Consider the following 17189-nt stretch of genomic DNA (forward strand, 5'->3'; position numbering starts at 1 on the left):
CAGCTGATAACATGCACACTGTCTTTGTCAGAGATTGTCAAAGTAGAAAGATAAATCCCCGCTAAGCAGAGAGTACGATAGAAGAGGTAGCAGATATCTCTCGTTACAGTTGTTTTGTTGAATTTGTTGCTGACGAGATATCCTCTCTCTCGTTGCAGTTGTTTTGTTGAATTTGTTGGTAACGAGATATCTAATATACGCCCCCTCAACTGTAATCAATACCCGCTCAACCGTAATCAATACCCGCTCAACCGTAATCAATACCCCCTCAACCGTAATCAATACCCCCTCAACCGTAATCAATACCCCCTCAACCGTAATCAATACCCCCTCAACCGTAATCAATACCCCCTCAACCGTAATCAATACCCCCTCAACCGTAATCAATACCCCCTCAACCGTAATCAATACCCCCTCAACCGTAATCACTACCCCCTCAACCGTAATCAATACCCCCTCAACCGTAATCAATACCCCCTCAACCGTAATCAATACCCCCTCAACCGTAATCAATACCCCCTCAACCGTAATCACTACCCCCTCAACCGTAATCAATACCCCCTCAACCGTAATCAATACCCCCTCAACCGTAATCAATACCCCCTCAACCGTAATCAATACCCCTCAACCGTAATCAATACCCCCTCAACCGTAATCAATACCCCCTCAACCGTAATCAATAGCCCCTCCTAACAGCAACAACCAACCCCCTCAACCGTAATCAATACCCCCTCAACCGTAATCAATACCCCCTCAACCGTAATCAATACCCCCTCAACCGTAATCAATACCCCCTCAACCGTAATCAATACCCCCTCAACCGTAATCAATACCCCCTCAACCGTAATCAATACCCCCTCAACCGTAATCAATACCCCCTCAACCGTAATCAATACCCCCTCAACCGTAATCAATACCCCCTCAACCGTAATCAATACCCCTCAACCGTAATCACTACCCCCTCAACCGTAATCAATACCCCCTCAACCGTTATCAATAGCCCCTCAACCGAAATCAATACCCCCTCAACCGTAATCAATACCCCCTCAACCGTAATCAATACCCCCTCAACCGTAATCAATACCCCCTCAACCGTAATCAATACCCCCTCAACCGTAATCAATACCCCCTCAACCGTAATCAATACCCCCTCAACCGTAATCAATACCCCCTCAACCGTAATCAATAGCCCCTCCTAACAGCAACAACCAACCCCCCCCCCCTCCCGTAATCAACCGTCAGCATTTGGAAACCCCCTCCCCCTCTCGTGAACGACCCCTTACGGTGATTGAATAAAACGCTAATTGCGATTTCGTTAGATTGAATGCCAACCACTCCTGATTTGATTTAGGTTTGATTCTTGTAAATATCGTTAACTTGGAGTGTATAATGACGAAATATCTTCATTGAAACTAAAATGCTGCTACCAAAGTGCCACAATTCATTTAAAGATAACATTTAAAGATAACATTTAAAGATAACATTTAAAGATAACATTTAAAGATAACATTTAAAGATAACATATAAAGTTAACATATAAAGTTAACATTTAAAGATAACATTTAAAGATAACATTTAAATTGAACATTTAAAGATAACATATAAAGTTAACATTTAAAATTAACATTTAAAGATAACATATAAAGATAACATTTAAAGATAACATTTAAAGATAACATTTAAAGATAACATTTAAAGATAACATTTAAGGATAACATATAAAGTTAACATATAAAGTTAACATTTAAAGATAACATTTAAAGATAACATTTAAATTTAACATTTAAAGATAACATATAAAGTTAACATTTAAAATTAACATTTAAAGATAACATATAAAGATAACATTTAAAGATAACATTTAAAGATAACATTTAAAGATAACATATAAAGATAACTACAAATGTTGTCTGTTTGACAAGTAGCCTCCCAATTGCTGTGCTTCACAACTACCACGTCACGTTATGCCCATATAAGGAGATGATCCACGTTATGCCCATATAAGGAGGTGATCCACCTCACATCACACTCCCTGACTTGTACAGCAGAAATTGGTCTGCAATTATTTGAGATGTATTTCTAATGACGTGCATACGAACAGTGTTTCAGACAATCCACTGTCACAATTTGCAGATATTTGCACTGTCACAGTGTTTTAAAAAGGTGTCACGTTGTTTTAAAAGTGTATTTTATAGTGTTTGTTTTGTACATCTCTGTTTATTAAGATATTCGTAACTCGTAAAAAGAACACTTAAGTTGAGTCTCTGTCTAAAAAGATCTTGACAAATGATATTTTATTTGCTTTGGTACCATACTGTTGGTTTTAATACTTACTTTTGTTTGGAGACGAAGAGAGCAGCCGTTTACATTTTTATCTGTCAGTCGACTGGTTGAAATATTTTATTAGTTTTACCCTCTTATATTAGAACCCCCCTTATATTACCCCCATACAACCTCAGAATGAAGGACAACTCAGCGAGGAAGACTCACATCCGAACATAACGCAAGGATAACATCTCCGATAAAACTGTGGGAACCTCAACATAAAGGTGGCATCTGAGAGAAGGACTATAAGGAAGCCCCCTAACTATACTACTAGCCAGTATACTGACTAGATGACATGACCTGCCCCAGAACATGGGAGCTAACACTAGAATTGCATCCATGGTCAGTACTGCAGCTCACTTACTTATACTTTCGGGGGGGGGGGGGGGGGGGGTGGTTTGGAAGGAAAGGTCAGTTCACATACGTTGAAGATTTATTTTCGCATTCATTTCATAGATCGAATAATGGGATTGAACCAGACTGTCTATAAGCTTCTCAGATGACCGAGTTTCATTGCATCCTAATATATAAAGCTTAACGAGTATTATTATTACGTGTGATCAGGTGATTGGGTTGGCACTATGCTACTATGGGAATCTTGCAGAGAGCCTAATTACGGTGTCGTAGCACGCTATAATCAATTTTGCTAACGAGATAAACAAATCGCTTGATAACTTCGTCATTTTACATCCGTTTTCCGCCATCTTTTTAGATCATATTGTTGATTTCATGACCTATAGCAATATGTTACAATAGAGTTTCTAACATGTTCACAAACAATTATAGTATAAGGAATTCAATGTTGATGGGGTATGGCCCCTAAAAATCGAATTTTCAAATTTTGGCGACGGTATCCTCGAATGAGTAGTTACAGTATGCCATCTGCACAGATCTCAAATATGAAATACAGCCTATGTAAATTGACTGCCCCCCCCCCCCCTGTAGTTAGTTAGTAAGTTATACTAGCAGGGCACTCCACTCTGTTAGTAGTGGTAGTTCACCATCACTGTTCTGATGTGTTATATCTACTATATAAGTATATAGAAGTGGTAACTGTAATACTACTATCCAGCTGTGTCTGACATGCAGGTCAAGTAAACTTTTCAAACTTATTGTTCCTTGTCACGTGATATGTCCTTATAAGGGCAGCAGGTCACGTGATATGTCAACTTTAATATTTTTTGAATACAAGTGATTCTGGAGAATTTACTGTAACATTATTATAAGATGGAGACCTTACAGATGCAGTTAAATTATGTTAATTATGTTAATTAATTTAAATTAAAAACATTTCAATGAATTGACATTGTGCAGTTTACGAATTTCTAACGGAGATGTTTTAAGCCAGAAAAGTTTCCCAATATAAACTGTGGAACTTAGTCTAACGGTTTAATTATGTTAATTAATCATGTTATTTAATTATGTTACTTAATTATGTTAACTAATTAGTAGTAGTAGTAAATCTTTCAAAGTACGAAATATCTCTTTAAAAGAGCATCCTAGGCACCTTATAGATATCAAAACGCATAAAAAAGAAAACAAAAACATCAACCATCTTCTAACTTCTTCCACTCCTCCCTATCTAAAGCTAAAAATCTAAGGTCTTCAAAATCAGTCAAATTCTTAAGTCTAATATCAAGATTTCTACTAGTCAAGTCTTTTCTAATAACATCTAATAAGTTTAAACATGGTCTACCCCGTCTCCCTTCCATAAAAATATCAGAATTTATAGCAAATAACATAGAGGTGTATGCTGGTGAGTCTTCCTGTCCTCTTGAGATATGTCCTAACATTCTCCATCGAAACTTAGAGACTCTCACAGACAAGGGAGTGACATAACAACGAGCATAGAGTGCCTCATTAGAAATAACCCCAGTAGGCCATCTGATGTTGAGGATTCTTCGGAGGTGTTTGCGATGAGCAATATCAAGTTCATTCAACGAAGCTAGTGGTGCAGCCCAGGAGTTGCAGTTGTAGAGTAGAATAGAGACTACTTGTGCCTCGTAGATTTTGATCTTCCTTTGGACTGAAATCTTGCTCTTCATCCAAACTTTCTGAAATTTACTAAAGGCAACATTACCAAGGAATATTCGATTCTTGATATCCTTAACAGTGCACATCAACGATCCTAAAGTTTTGTTAGAGCGCCACTCTTCATCACCTCTATACACTTTTCCAACAATCACCTTGCGTTTAACAGTGGGTTTAGGATCTGCTAAATAAAAATGGACAAATTCAGTCTTGGAAGAATTGATATGAAGGTCCCACTGCTGGAATATATCTTTAGCGATAGGAAGCATTTCTTTGAGTGGAGCAAGTTCAGTGTTATTAAAGTCAATATCATCAGAGTATCCTGTTTCGAGTGGTATGAATTCTTCTGAGATAGGAGGATTAGGGATTGGATGATTCACTGGGTAAGGTGTTGATGATACTTGGGAGAGTACAGATCTGAGGTGAATAAGTGCAGCGGCTTCAACAACAGTAAATAGATTACCTGATAGTGCATCTCCTTGAAATGCTCCAGTTGTGCTTTGGAACTCAATTGATACAGTATTATTGACTTTTACTTTCAACACTGTGTTTGATAGTAGGAGCCGTACCATCCTAATTTCATCACTAGTACAGCCAGCATCTTCAAGAACATTGAGTACTGTTTCTCTGCTGATGGTGTCAAAGGCACTTGACATGTCTATACTCATTCTGTGGTAGCTCCAATGCTTTCTAAGTACCACTGAGGTTAGCATACGTTGAGACCAAATTATATCGCCACAACTTCTACCTCTCTTGTAAGCACTTTGTGTAGGACCGGTGTACTGATCTAGCTTGCCTTGGATACGTTTTAGGGTAATCATTGACAGTAATTTTCTGGAGCAGTTTGAGAGGGTGAGAGGTCTGATGTTTGCTGCTGGACCAAGTGGTTTCTTAGGCTTTTGGAGTGGAGTAATGTTGCCTTTTCCAATAGATGTTATGGTGGTGTTTGTTTCAAATGCGGTATTTATACAGTCTGCATATTTCTGAAATACACTTCTGTTTGCATACTTAATCAATTCACTTGGGATATCATCAGGCCCAGTGGCTCTACCATTCTTCAAAGCTTTAGCAGCTATCTCAACTTCAATAGCAGTAATAGGGTCAGCGAGAGGACTAGGTTGATCAAAGAAAGTGTCAATAGGCTCAACTGTATGTTTTGCAGTGAACTTCTCTTCAAAGTGGTCCTTTAGTGTAGCAGCTTTTCCAGTGTCTGTACCTATGAAGTTAGAGTTTTCATCATGCACACTTATGGTTGGAGCACGTTTGATACCTGCTAGTTGGCGAGTGGCTGCAAAGTATGCTCTAGAACTATCAGTTTCGTTTATCTCTTCAGCAAGAGTGTCTGCATGCTCTTCTTGAAGGAGCTTGATTCTCTTACGAGTGTCATTTTGAATACGATTGATTTTGGTACGTATAACTGATCTATCTTCAGAGGTGTTGTTCTGATTGAGTAGAGCTTGTAGAACTTTCTTTTCATCAGACATCTCTCGAATTTCAAGGTCATTACAAAAGTTTTTAGGGCGTTTCCTAGGAAGGTATCCAATACTAACCTCAGCAGCTTTATGTACATTGTGAAACAAACTATTCATTTCTTCCTCAGGGTTAGGATTAACAGGGCTGTCTGTTAGAATATCATTCAATGTGTTGTTGTAATGCATTTTAGCAGCAGGATTACTGACAAGGGTTGTGATAGCAAAATGCATTTTAGGTTTCTGTTTGGGGAAGACAAGGTGAGCGTCACTGAAGTTGAAACGTGTAATAACAATTTTGTGATCAGATTTAACAAGAGTACCCCCATAACTTCGAGAATTCACTAAAAGTTTCTTCAATCGACTGCTACATAGGACATAGTCAATTTGAGATTAGTAGGGCAAAGTGCGATGTGAGTTTTTAGGAGCTGAGTAGTCTTTCATAAAACCAATTCTTGTTGTTATATGACGGACAGGGTGCTGGAAGCTAGTGTTGCAAGCAAAAAGTTTTTTATCAACAAGAAAATTAAGAAGATGCTCTCCATTTGAATTCCTCTTTCCAGACCCATACATACCCATAAAGTCATTATACCCGAAAACAATATCTGAATGAGACAATTTACCGAGTCGAGAGTTGAAATCTCCAAGAATATATAAGTCCCAACTTGATGGGATATCAACAGCTTTGCCAAGAAACTTGTAGAAATAATCACGTCTCTGCGGATACTTATCACAATTTACTTGAGTGTGTCCATAGGCATTGATAACACGGCAAAGTCTTGGTTTACCTGATTTACTTGGTATCTCAAGATCTAGATAAGCAACCCTGTCACTGATACTGTTGTAACACTTGATGTAGTTGGTATAGACTGAATTTACAAGAAAACCAATACCTGCTTGCCACTTATTGTCAAATTACTGAAAGTTTATGAAGCGATATTTGTGTGATTTCCCATCATCATCTGTAAAATGCAAAACTGAATCCTCAAAGTGACGACATTTTGTTTCTTGCACAGCGAGAATGTCTATTTTACGATAAAAGCAATCTCTCAAAAGTTCATCCCGTTTAACTGGAGAAGTAATACCCAGGACATTAAAAGTAGCTAGAGTGAAGATTAGTGCTGTGCTTCTTCTTTTGCGTTCTGATGTAGATAATCTACTCTGTACGTTGCCGCCAGAGCATCTGCCGAAATCACTCGAACAGGCCATCCTGTTACTTAATTATGTTATTTAATTATGTTAACTTATTATGTTGACTAATTATGTTATTTAATTACGTTAACTAATTACGTTACTTAATTATGTTAACTAATTATGTTACTTAATTATGAGTATTGCTGAAAGCACAGTGTAAGGCCTACACGGACCGCCTCTAACTAGCCAATCCCTGTTTACATGCCGTGTAGCAGGGGACTAGAAAGAGCTAAACTAGTAAGCGGGGCATAGCCAATACACTGTACTTCCATCATTGAGTATATTATGTTATTTAGTTATGTTAACTAATTATTTTGATTAATCATGTTAACTAAATATGTTATTTAATTATGTTAATTAATTATGATTTCAGCCAGAAAAGTTGCCCAATATAAACAGTGGTTTCCATGGTTTCGTGGCCGGGCCCCAGTCACAAGGCTCTGTTCACCAGTTAAACATTGAAGACGTTGATATCCAGGTTTGATGCAATTAATATATAAAGTTATGTTGCTATGGTAACATTGCCATATAAGGTAGTGTTGCTATGGTAACATTGCCATATAAGGTAGTGTTGCTATGGTTACATTGCCATATAAGGTAGTGTTGCTATGGTTACATTGCCATATAAGCCATAAGGTAGCGTTGCTATGGTTACATTCATTACATTGTCATATAAGGTAGTGTTGCTATGGTAACATTGCCATATAAGGTAGTGTCGCTATGGTTACATTTCCAAATAAGGTAGTGTTGCTATGGTAACATTGCCATATAAAGTAGTGTTGCTATGGTAACATTGCCATATAAGGTATTTGTAATACTCGATGGTATGATTAAATTTCAATATTTTCTCTAATTTTTTGAAGCTGAAGTTGCGTTTTTTAATCCTTATCCGAGTTTCTTAATTCTGAGATTACATGTTTTGAAGCTTCCTGTATCTTCAAAAGTTAAGTTGTATTTACCATGCTACTTCTCAGTTCTCAGTAGTTGTATTTAATAATTATTAATAAATATTTCTCAGTTTGAGGTGTCAGATAAAAGGGGTGCTCTGCCTGAAATAAGAGACGGCGGAATACTCGCAAACAGCAACCACCAGGTAAATCTGCCTATCACGCGATGTGTCCTTATAAGGGCATCTTATCACGTGGTATGTCGCAATTATCGACAAAATTAATATTCTCTCGGACTTGGTTTTAGACTGAACTGATTTGTTGCCACAATTAGTGTAAAGAATTACCTGATCAAAACTGGAAATTGACCCTTAGAGGTCAAGAAGTTTTTTTTAAAAAAAATCTTAGATAAGCTCAAATTTCACGCCAAATTTAAACGCCCCCCGCCCCCCCCCCCCCTGTACATTAAACCCCGCCCCCCCCCCCCCCCATGTACATTAAACCCCGCCCCCCCCCCCTGTACATTATACCTATAATAATTAGTCTTACTGTCAGACAAGTGATTCAAGAAAACAAAGCCGGCAGAAAACATTTTTGACGGTAAATTAAGATTTCGTGAGAAAATGTAAAATGTTCACCTCTGCAGGAGAGCACTGCATTTTAAAAGCATTGTTTGAGCTTTAATATAATCTTCTGCTTAATTCTACATATTATTAGAACTTTAAAAGCATCGTTGCATTCTTCTACATATTCAATCTTTATATTAAAAGTGTAAAATTAAGAACTACATAACTCCCGTGGTTATCTAGCATCCAGCATTTTAAAACTCGGCATCATGTCATAACTTATTTGTAGCGACATTTTATCGACAGCAGCATTTATTATATTTTTAGTTTCTGCTTCTTATTCATATCCTACAACTTAATTTTAAAGTTATTTCTCTATTTTCAGTGCGTTGACGAAGATGAGGAGATTGGTGTAAGTACATTTTGATTGATTGGGAACCAGCTTTGTTTACTGGTTAATGTTTACTCAAGAATTTATACATACAATAATATATACAATAATTATATACCTAAATCCGCTAATAAGATTTCATTAATTATTGAATACAGGCGCTGCTTAGATAAATGCAATGCCTAGCAACCAACTCTTGCACTAAAAATAAGCTTTAAAACAGTCTGAAGACTATCCAGTCCTGTATAGAAAGTTATAAGCCTAGTAGGCACCCGCTTAGCACTAACTAATACTTCACTCACACTGAAAAACAAGCATTATCACACATGTACTGATAAGTACACTCAATTGCGACTACAGCTGAATATCTGTCCCTCCTTAATGTAAAACTTTTTGTCCGGCTCCGCTAAAGCTTTAGCTCTCATGCTGGCAATCAGCTCCTTTCGGGCTTCCCGCTGCTCCAGTGATCTGTCAGGGCTCAAAAACACAGTCTTAAACTTGGCTGATTGTCGCAATTTCCGAGCGTTTGCTAAGATTTGATGTACGATCAAGGAGCTGGTCAGGCAGACTTTCACTGGGCGAGTACAGGTAGAAGTTTTCTTCTTGCCGAGTCGCTCTACTTCCACCTTCGGTTTCTGCCCTATTTCCTCTAAAACCTCGCCGATTCTCCCCTCTAACTCTTCCTGCTCCTCCTCCGGCAAACCGAAAACAAGAAGATTTCGACTACGGTCCTCTTCTGCGACTACGGTCTTCACAACATTTTTTAGGGCTTCTGGGCAGATAACTGGGGCAGTTACCGTCTGTGAATTGCTGACAATTGCGCTGTAAGTCTTAATCTCCTCTTTAACTGAATCAGCGACTGAGGTTTCCACGATTTTCTTCATAGATTCCAGTTTCTCGAACTTACACTGAGAGAGCTCCTGCTGAACGCTGATGAGAGTTTCCTGGTTCTGAATCAACTTTGCCTGAAGAGTTGTGCAGCAATTTCGGTACGATTCCACAGTTTCCATTAAATAGCCGATGTACTCATAAGACCGACTACAAATGCCAACAAGTTCTGGCTTATTCACTGATTTCGCAAACTTCGGATCTGCTATGTCCGTCATTTTTCCGTACGGTTTGCCAAAGTTCCGCAACTGCTCTTTGCTCCAAGAATAAATCTCATCCCACCTGTAGTTAATACTTTCCAAGTCCATCTTTTCCATGATTACAGTTAAAGTTACACAACAAGACGAGCGACAGGCTGAGCGGTGTCGTGAGTAGAGATAAGCTCTGCGATAAGAGAGCAACAAATCAGCAGCAAATGTGAATGTGCTATTACTGAACTGAATTCAAATTCTTTTATTTTATTTATTTCAATTCTTTAATTGATCACTTGGTTTATGATTATTATATAACATTATGATATGATGTATATTACATATTATTATTATGTAACACATTTATCTTAAATACGAATCTACAAAACAAAATTATTTTTCCACAAATTAATATATCACATAAAAATATCAAATTACCCACGATAATTTCTATTTAATGAAATATACTCGCCACAATGTTACAACCCATGTTCAATAAAACAGCGGCAAAATGTGGTATTATCCCGTTCACTTAAATGGGTAGCTGACAAATTCGACCATTGGTTTAGAATGTGAGCTATGAAGGGGTTCAAACGCACTTTCACTTCCACTTTCACTTTCACTTTCACTAGTACCTCCTAGACCATATTCTGATTTACACGATGGTCACGTCCTCTCGGAGGCTTTTTGGAGGTTGCACAGCTACAGACGTTTCATACTGAATAGTGGCGGCTCTTCTAACAAAATCAGGATAACCTTGTTGAATATTGTCAGCACGATACCTTCTAAAATCAGGGTAACCACTGCTGGATCTGGTCAAGGTTATCATAGATTGAGACTTTATGTTAGTTGGATGGTAAAGTGAAGTTTCGTGTGGGACTAACTCTTCGCTACTGCGTCCAGTGAGCTGGCTGCAATATACTGGGGACAATAGTGTAGGGTTGTGTAGAGAGGTTTCATACTGTATAGTGGCGTGTGTGCTTCTGCTGGGGCGGCTGTTCATACCTGTACAAGGGAACAGTCCGAAAAACAGAAAAAAGCAGAAAAACAATTTATAGTCTTCAAATTTATTTGAGATTACTTGATGGTTACTATGTTACTACCTGGTTACTAGGTTACTACCTGGTTACTATGTTACTACCTGGTTACTATGTTACTACCTGATTACAAGGTTACTACCTGGTTACTATGTTACTACCTGGTTACTATGTTACTACCTGGTTACTAGGTTACTACCTGGTTACTATGTTACTACCTGGTTACTATGTTGCTACCTGGTTAGTGATTACTAGGTTACTACCTGGTTACTACCTGGTTACTAGGTTACTACCTGGTTACTACCTGGTTACTAGGTTACTACCTGGTTACTAGGTTACTAGAGATTACCTGATGTATACAGGTTTACCATAGACTTTGCGTGTACTCCTACTGGACCACCTGGTTTCCAATGTGAATTGTCCAATGTTGTTTCGTACTGCATTGTAGCGGCTCTGTTCTCTTTCACATCTCCTGTGGGAGTGAGGGTTTCTTGTGCGATCTGAGAGATTTGGTATTCCCTTTAAACTAATAGGTTAAAACATATTTCTAAAAAAGTACCTGTAGTATGGTAGGGATTGTGTGTACTTTGTAAAGAAGTCTCTACTAAATCTCCAGTGGATTTGTTCTGGGATAGCTTCACTGGTGTGTCAAACGAAGTCTCATGCTCCATAGCAACCATGCCCCTAGCAACCAGGTCACCTCTGTAAGGAATGTGTTTTAAACTGTGAGCTTGTCTTAGATATGGAGCTGAGTGTTGTGCTGTGTCACCATGGTAACCTGCTGTGTCACCATGGTAACCTGCTGTGTTACCATGGTAACCTGCTGTGTCACCATGGTAACCTGCTGTGTCACCATGGTAACCTGCTGTGTCACCATGGTAACCTGCTGTGTCACCATGGTAACCTGCTGTGTCACCATGGTAACCTGCTGTGTCACCATGGTAACCTGCTGTGTCACCATGGTAACCTGCTGTGTCACCATGGTAACCTGCTGTGTCACCATGGTAACCTGCTGTGTCACCATGGTAACCTGCTGTGTCACCATGGTAACCTGCTGTGTCACCATGGTAACCTGCTGTGTCACCATGGTAACCTGCTGTGTTACCATGGTAACCTGCTGTGTCACCATGGTAACCTGCTGTGTCACCATGGTAACCTGCTGTGTTACCATGGTAACCTACAGGTACTGGTACCAGGCTCCTCCTGGGAGCCTTGTGTTGGGATTGGGTTAAATCAAACAACTTAAAACAGAATACTTAGGGAATACTAGAGGCAGTTCAATAACAAAATCTACATTAATTGCTGAATGTTAGATCTGTTGTAACCTGTTTGTGTGGACGAGTTGTGTTTCTTTTGTAAAAACAGGAGAATTGCGACTATCCAGGCTTGTCTCTCTCTCAATTAAACAAGGAGTAGTTTTATTTCCAAGTTTATAACTACCCCCTCTCTGTACAGCAAGGTGGTTAATGGTAACCTGCTGTGTAACCTGCTGTGTAACCTGCTGTGTAACCTGCTGTGTAACCTGCTGTGTAACCTGAAGTGTAACCTGCTGTGTAACCATGGAAACGGCTGAGGAGCACCTTCTTATTGGTACAGTCTTTAACCCTCTGGAGTTATCTAGTGTTGTCTCACGCTCCATCCTCCTGCTTACCACACTATCTGATACTCTCCTAGCTCCGTCACCATAGTAACCAAGCTGTCTCTCTCCGAACTGAGGACTAGGGAACCCTCTGGAGTTATCTAGTGTTGTCTCACGCTCCATCCTCCTGCTTACCACACTATCTGATACTCTCCTAGCTCCGTCACCATAGTAACCAAGCTGTCTCTCTCCGAACTGAGGACTAGGGAACCCTCTGGAGTTATCTAGTGTTGTCTCACGCTCCATCCTCCTGCTTACCACACTATCTGATACTCTCCTAGCTCCGTCACCATAGTAACCAAGCTGTCTCTCTCCGAACTGAGGACTAGGGAACCCTCTGGAGTTATCTAGTGTTGTCTCACGCTCCATCCTCCTGCTTACCACACTATCTGATACTCTCCTAGCTCCGTCACCATAGTAACCAAGCTGTCTCTCTCCGAACTGAGGACTAGGGAACCCTCTGGAGTTATCTAGTGTTGTCTCACGCTCCATCCTCCTGCTTACCACACTATCTGATACTCTCCTAGCTCCGTCACCATAGTAACCAAGCTGTCTCTCTCCGAACTGAGGACTAGGGAACCCTCTGGAGTTATCTAGTGTTGTCTCACGCTCCATCCTCCTGCTTACCACACTATCTGATACTCTCCTAGCTCCGTCACCATAGTAACCAAGCTGTCTCTCTCCGAACTGAGGACTAGGGAACCCTCTGGAGTTATCTAGTGTTGTCTCACGCTCCATCCTCCTGCTTACCACACTATCTGATACTCTCCTAGCTCCGTCACCATAGTAACCAAGCTGTCTCTCTCCGAACTGAGGACTAGGGAAGCCAGCATATAGAGGAGCACTGAATTGTAACCCAGCTGAGAGCACTGAGTCTGTGTTACCTGAACTACTTGTAATACTGAACTCCTGCGGGGCTAATGTTTCTCTCACTTGAGATCCTCCTGAGATGGAATCCAGACTGCTCTGAGACCACTTGTGCTCCTCAAGGTCACGTGTCAAACTATAAAGATCTCCTACACTGGTAGATGATCCTCTGATATGCCCCTCTATACTAGTTTCATGCTCCGTTAGTAATCCCTCCCTGTGTCCGGGAGGTGTAGTTTTGTAGGGGCGTTGGTTGGAAGCAGGAGGTTCGTCCTGAACTATCTCTTTTCCATCAAATGAGTTTTTGGACACTGATTTTTTCACTGTTTTTACGGTTTTCATCACCTTGTCAAGCAGTGACAATTTAATCTTTTTCGGTTTCTTAGGCCTCTTGTACTTTTCAAATTTATCATTAGATTCTGGAGCCCTACCAAATCTAACTCTGTGAGATGAATGTATAACCCTACTAGCTTGTTTAATCTCTTGTGTTGGTTCCGGACCCTCTTGAACAGCGTGTATAGTTTCCAGTGTAGGTGCCCGGGATATTCGGGGACTCATTAACCCAGAGCTCCTTTTAACCGGAGGAGGAGCTGTTTCCTTACCGTCAACATGTCTTGTTACAGTTACTGAAGTGACCACCACCTTTTTAATGATCCTACGCTGACCTGATGAGGTCACTACTTCTGGTGACGTCTCTACTCCTGGTGACGTCACTACTCCTGGTGAGGTCACTACTTCTGGTGACGTCACTACTTCTGGTGACGTCACTACTCCTGGTAACGTCACTACTCCTGATGACGTCACTACTCCTGGTGACGTCACTACTCCTGGTGAGGTCACTACTCCTGGTGACTTCACTACTCCTGGTAACGTCACTACTCCTGGTGAGGTCACTACTCCTGGTGAGGTCACTACTTCTGATGACGTCACTACTCCTGGTAACGTCACTACTCCTGGTGAGGTCACTACTCCTGGTGACGTCAATACTCCTGGTGAGGTCACTACTCCTGGTGACGTCACTACTTCTGGTGACGTCACTACTCCTGGTGACGTCACTACTCCTGGTGAAGTCACTACTCCTGGTAACGTCACTACTGCTGATGACGTAACTACTCCTGGTGACGTCACTACTCCTGGTGACGTCACTACTCCTGGTGATGTCACTACTCCTGGTGACGTCACTACTCCTGGTGAGGTCACTATTCCTGGTGACGTCACTACTCCTGGTGACGTCACTACTCCTGGTGACGTCACTACTCCTGGTGACGTCATTACTCCTGGTGACGTCATTACTCCTGGTGACGTCACTACTCCTGGTGACGTCTCTACTCCTGGTAACGTCACTACTCCTGGTGACGTCACTACTCCTGGTAACGTCACTACTCCTGGTGACGTCTCTACTCCTGGTGACGTCACTACTCTCCCTCCTGCTGGTTTGTCTCCTGGTAAGGTCCTCATCATCTGGTTGGCCTGTGTCTCTTGAGCACCAATTCTATTTGAGGCCTCACTAACTCCGCTAGCAGGAGATGTGATATGTAGGAAGGTTTTCATTTTACCATCTTCATTATCTTCCAGTACGGGAGACAGATCTAGTACAGGCTGGACTATTTCCTTCACTTTACCATCAGTGAGAGATGGTTGTATTGTGAAGGTACAAGGTCTTATCAAGTTAGAAAGAGGGTTTAGTAGAGCATTAAAGTTTATATTAACCTTTTTAATAGCTTCATTAATAGGTTCATATTCGCAATTATTGGTTCTAGTAAAGATACTTTGATCCGAAAAGTCTCCTCTTGAGTTGTCATGGTCACAGCTAGTTTCAAATCTGGTCATCTTTGTAACAAATAAATCAACATCGTCAATACTTGGTGGTGACGTCACTACTCCTGGTGAGGTCACTACTCCTGGTGACGTCACTACTCCTGGTGACGTAACTACTCCTGGTGACGTCACTACTCCTGTTGACGTCACTACTCCTGGTGACGTCACTACTCCTGGTAATGAGGAACTTGAAGCAGCTTCCTCAACTTCCTTAGCTTCTGTCTCCATTACAGATATCACGTTATCTCGTTCTGGTACTGGTGATAAGGTGTGGGGAATGTAAGATGGCATTAATGGCGAAATATTGCACAAGAAATTAAGCCAGTTGAAACGGAACCCTTCCGGAGCTCCTGCTAAAGTGTAATCATTAATCAGATCTGAAGGAGTCACTCCTGGTGACGTCACTACCCCTGGTGACGTCACTACTCCTGGTGAGGTCACTACTCCTGGTGACGTCACTACTCCTGGTGACGTCACTACTCCTGGTGACGTCACTACTCCTGGTGACGTCACTACTCCTGGTGACGTCACTACTCCTGGTGACTTCACTACTCCTGGTGACTTCACTACTCCTGGTGACGTCAATACTCCTGGTGACGTCAATACTCCTGGTGACATCACTACTCCTGGTGACGTCACTACTCCTGGTGACGTCACTACTCCTGGTGACGTCACTACTCCTGGTGACGTCACTACTCCTGGTGACTTCACTACTCCTGGTGACGTCACTACTCCTGTTGACGTCACTACTCCTGGTGACGTCACTACTCCTGGTGACGTCATAACTCCTGGTGACTTCACTACTCCTGGTGACGTCACTACTCCTGTTGACGTCACTACTCCTGGTGACGTCACTACTCCTGGTGACGTCACTACTCCTGGTGACGTCACTACTCCTGGTGACGTCACTACTCCTGGTGACGTCACTACTCCTGGTGACGTCACTACTCCTGGCGACTTCACTACTCCTGGTGACTTCACTACTCCTGGTGACGTCACTACTCCTGCTAAAGTGTAATCATTAATCAGATCTGAAGGAGTGAATATTGGCTCCAATGTGGCTTCATTATCTAAAATGTCAGAATCTGAAGCAAAGATTAGATCATCCGCACAAGCAAGTTCCTCTGACGTTACTACTCCTGATGACTCTGATTCTGTGAACAATTCACTTTCATTATCTGATAGTGAAATTAAAGAAAGTGAATCGTGATCGAGAAAATATGAGGATTCACTACTTGTACCGACTGTATCAACAAATATTGGATCATGCTCTGCTGGCATTGTTCTGCTCGCTATATTTGGAGTTAATATCCCAAAATTTCTCAAAGTAACCTGTGGTGACGTCACTACTCCTGGTGACGTCACTACTCCTGGTGACGTCACTACTCCTGGTGACGTCTCTACTTCTGGTGACGTCATTACTCCTGGTGACGTCTCTACTCCTGGTGACGTCATTACTCCTGGTGACGTCTCTACTCCTGGTGACGTCACTACTCCTGGTAACGTCACTACTCCTGGTGACGTCTCTACTCCTGGTGACGTCTCTACTCCTGGTGACGTCACTACTCCTGGTGACGTCACTACTTCTGGTGACGTCACTACTCCTGGTGACGTCACTACTCCTGGTGACGTCACTACTCCTGGTGACGTCACTACTCCTGGTGACGTCACTACTCCTGGTGACGTCACTACTCCTGGTGACGTCTCTACTTCTGGTGACGTCATTACTCCTGGTGACGTCTCTACTCCTGGTGACGTCACTACTCCTGGTAACGTCACTACTCCTGGTGACGTCTCTACTCCTGGTGACGTCTCTACTCCTGGTGACGTCACTACTCCTGGTGACGTCACTACTTCTGGTGACGTCACTACTCCTGGTGACGTCA

General features: G+C 41.3%; 1 protein-coding gene across 4 annotated transcripts in view; it reads left to right on the top strand.

Moving 5' to 3' along the window:
• Positions 1 to 2452: 2452 nt before the first annotated feature.
• Positions 2453 to 17189, top strand: part of LOC134825190 (uncharacterized) — a 34154-nt gene continuing 19417 nt past the window's right edge. For 2 of the 4 annotated variants that reach the window (XM_063837339.1, XM_063837340.1), the window contains exons 1-5: positions 2453 to 2667; positions 7393 to 7497; positions 8038 to 8112; positions 8462 to 8506; positions 8858 to 8884. In XM_063837339.1, coding sequence (XP_063693409.1) covers positions 2638 to 2667; positions 7393 to 7497; positions 8038 to 8112; positions 8462 to 8506; positions 8858 to 8884 — 282 coding nt within the window. In that variant the 5' untranslated portion in view covers positions 2453 to 2637. The remainder of the gene's footprint in view (positions 2668 to 7392; positions 7498 to 8037; positions 8113 to 8461; positions 8507 to 8857; positions 8885 to 17189) is intronic. The other 2 variants (XM_063837341.1, XM_063837342.1) reach the window with 1 other exon arrangement.

Source organism: Bolinopsis microptera, chromosome 13 (assembly GCF_026151205.1).
Source record: "Bolinopsis microptera isolate Bmic1 chromosome 13, MBARI_Bmic_1.0, whole genome shotgun sequence".
NCBI lineage: Eukaryota > Metazoa > Ctenophora > Tentaculata > Lobata > Bolinopsidae > Bolinopsis > Bolinopsis microptera.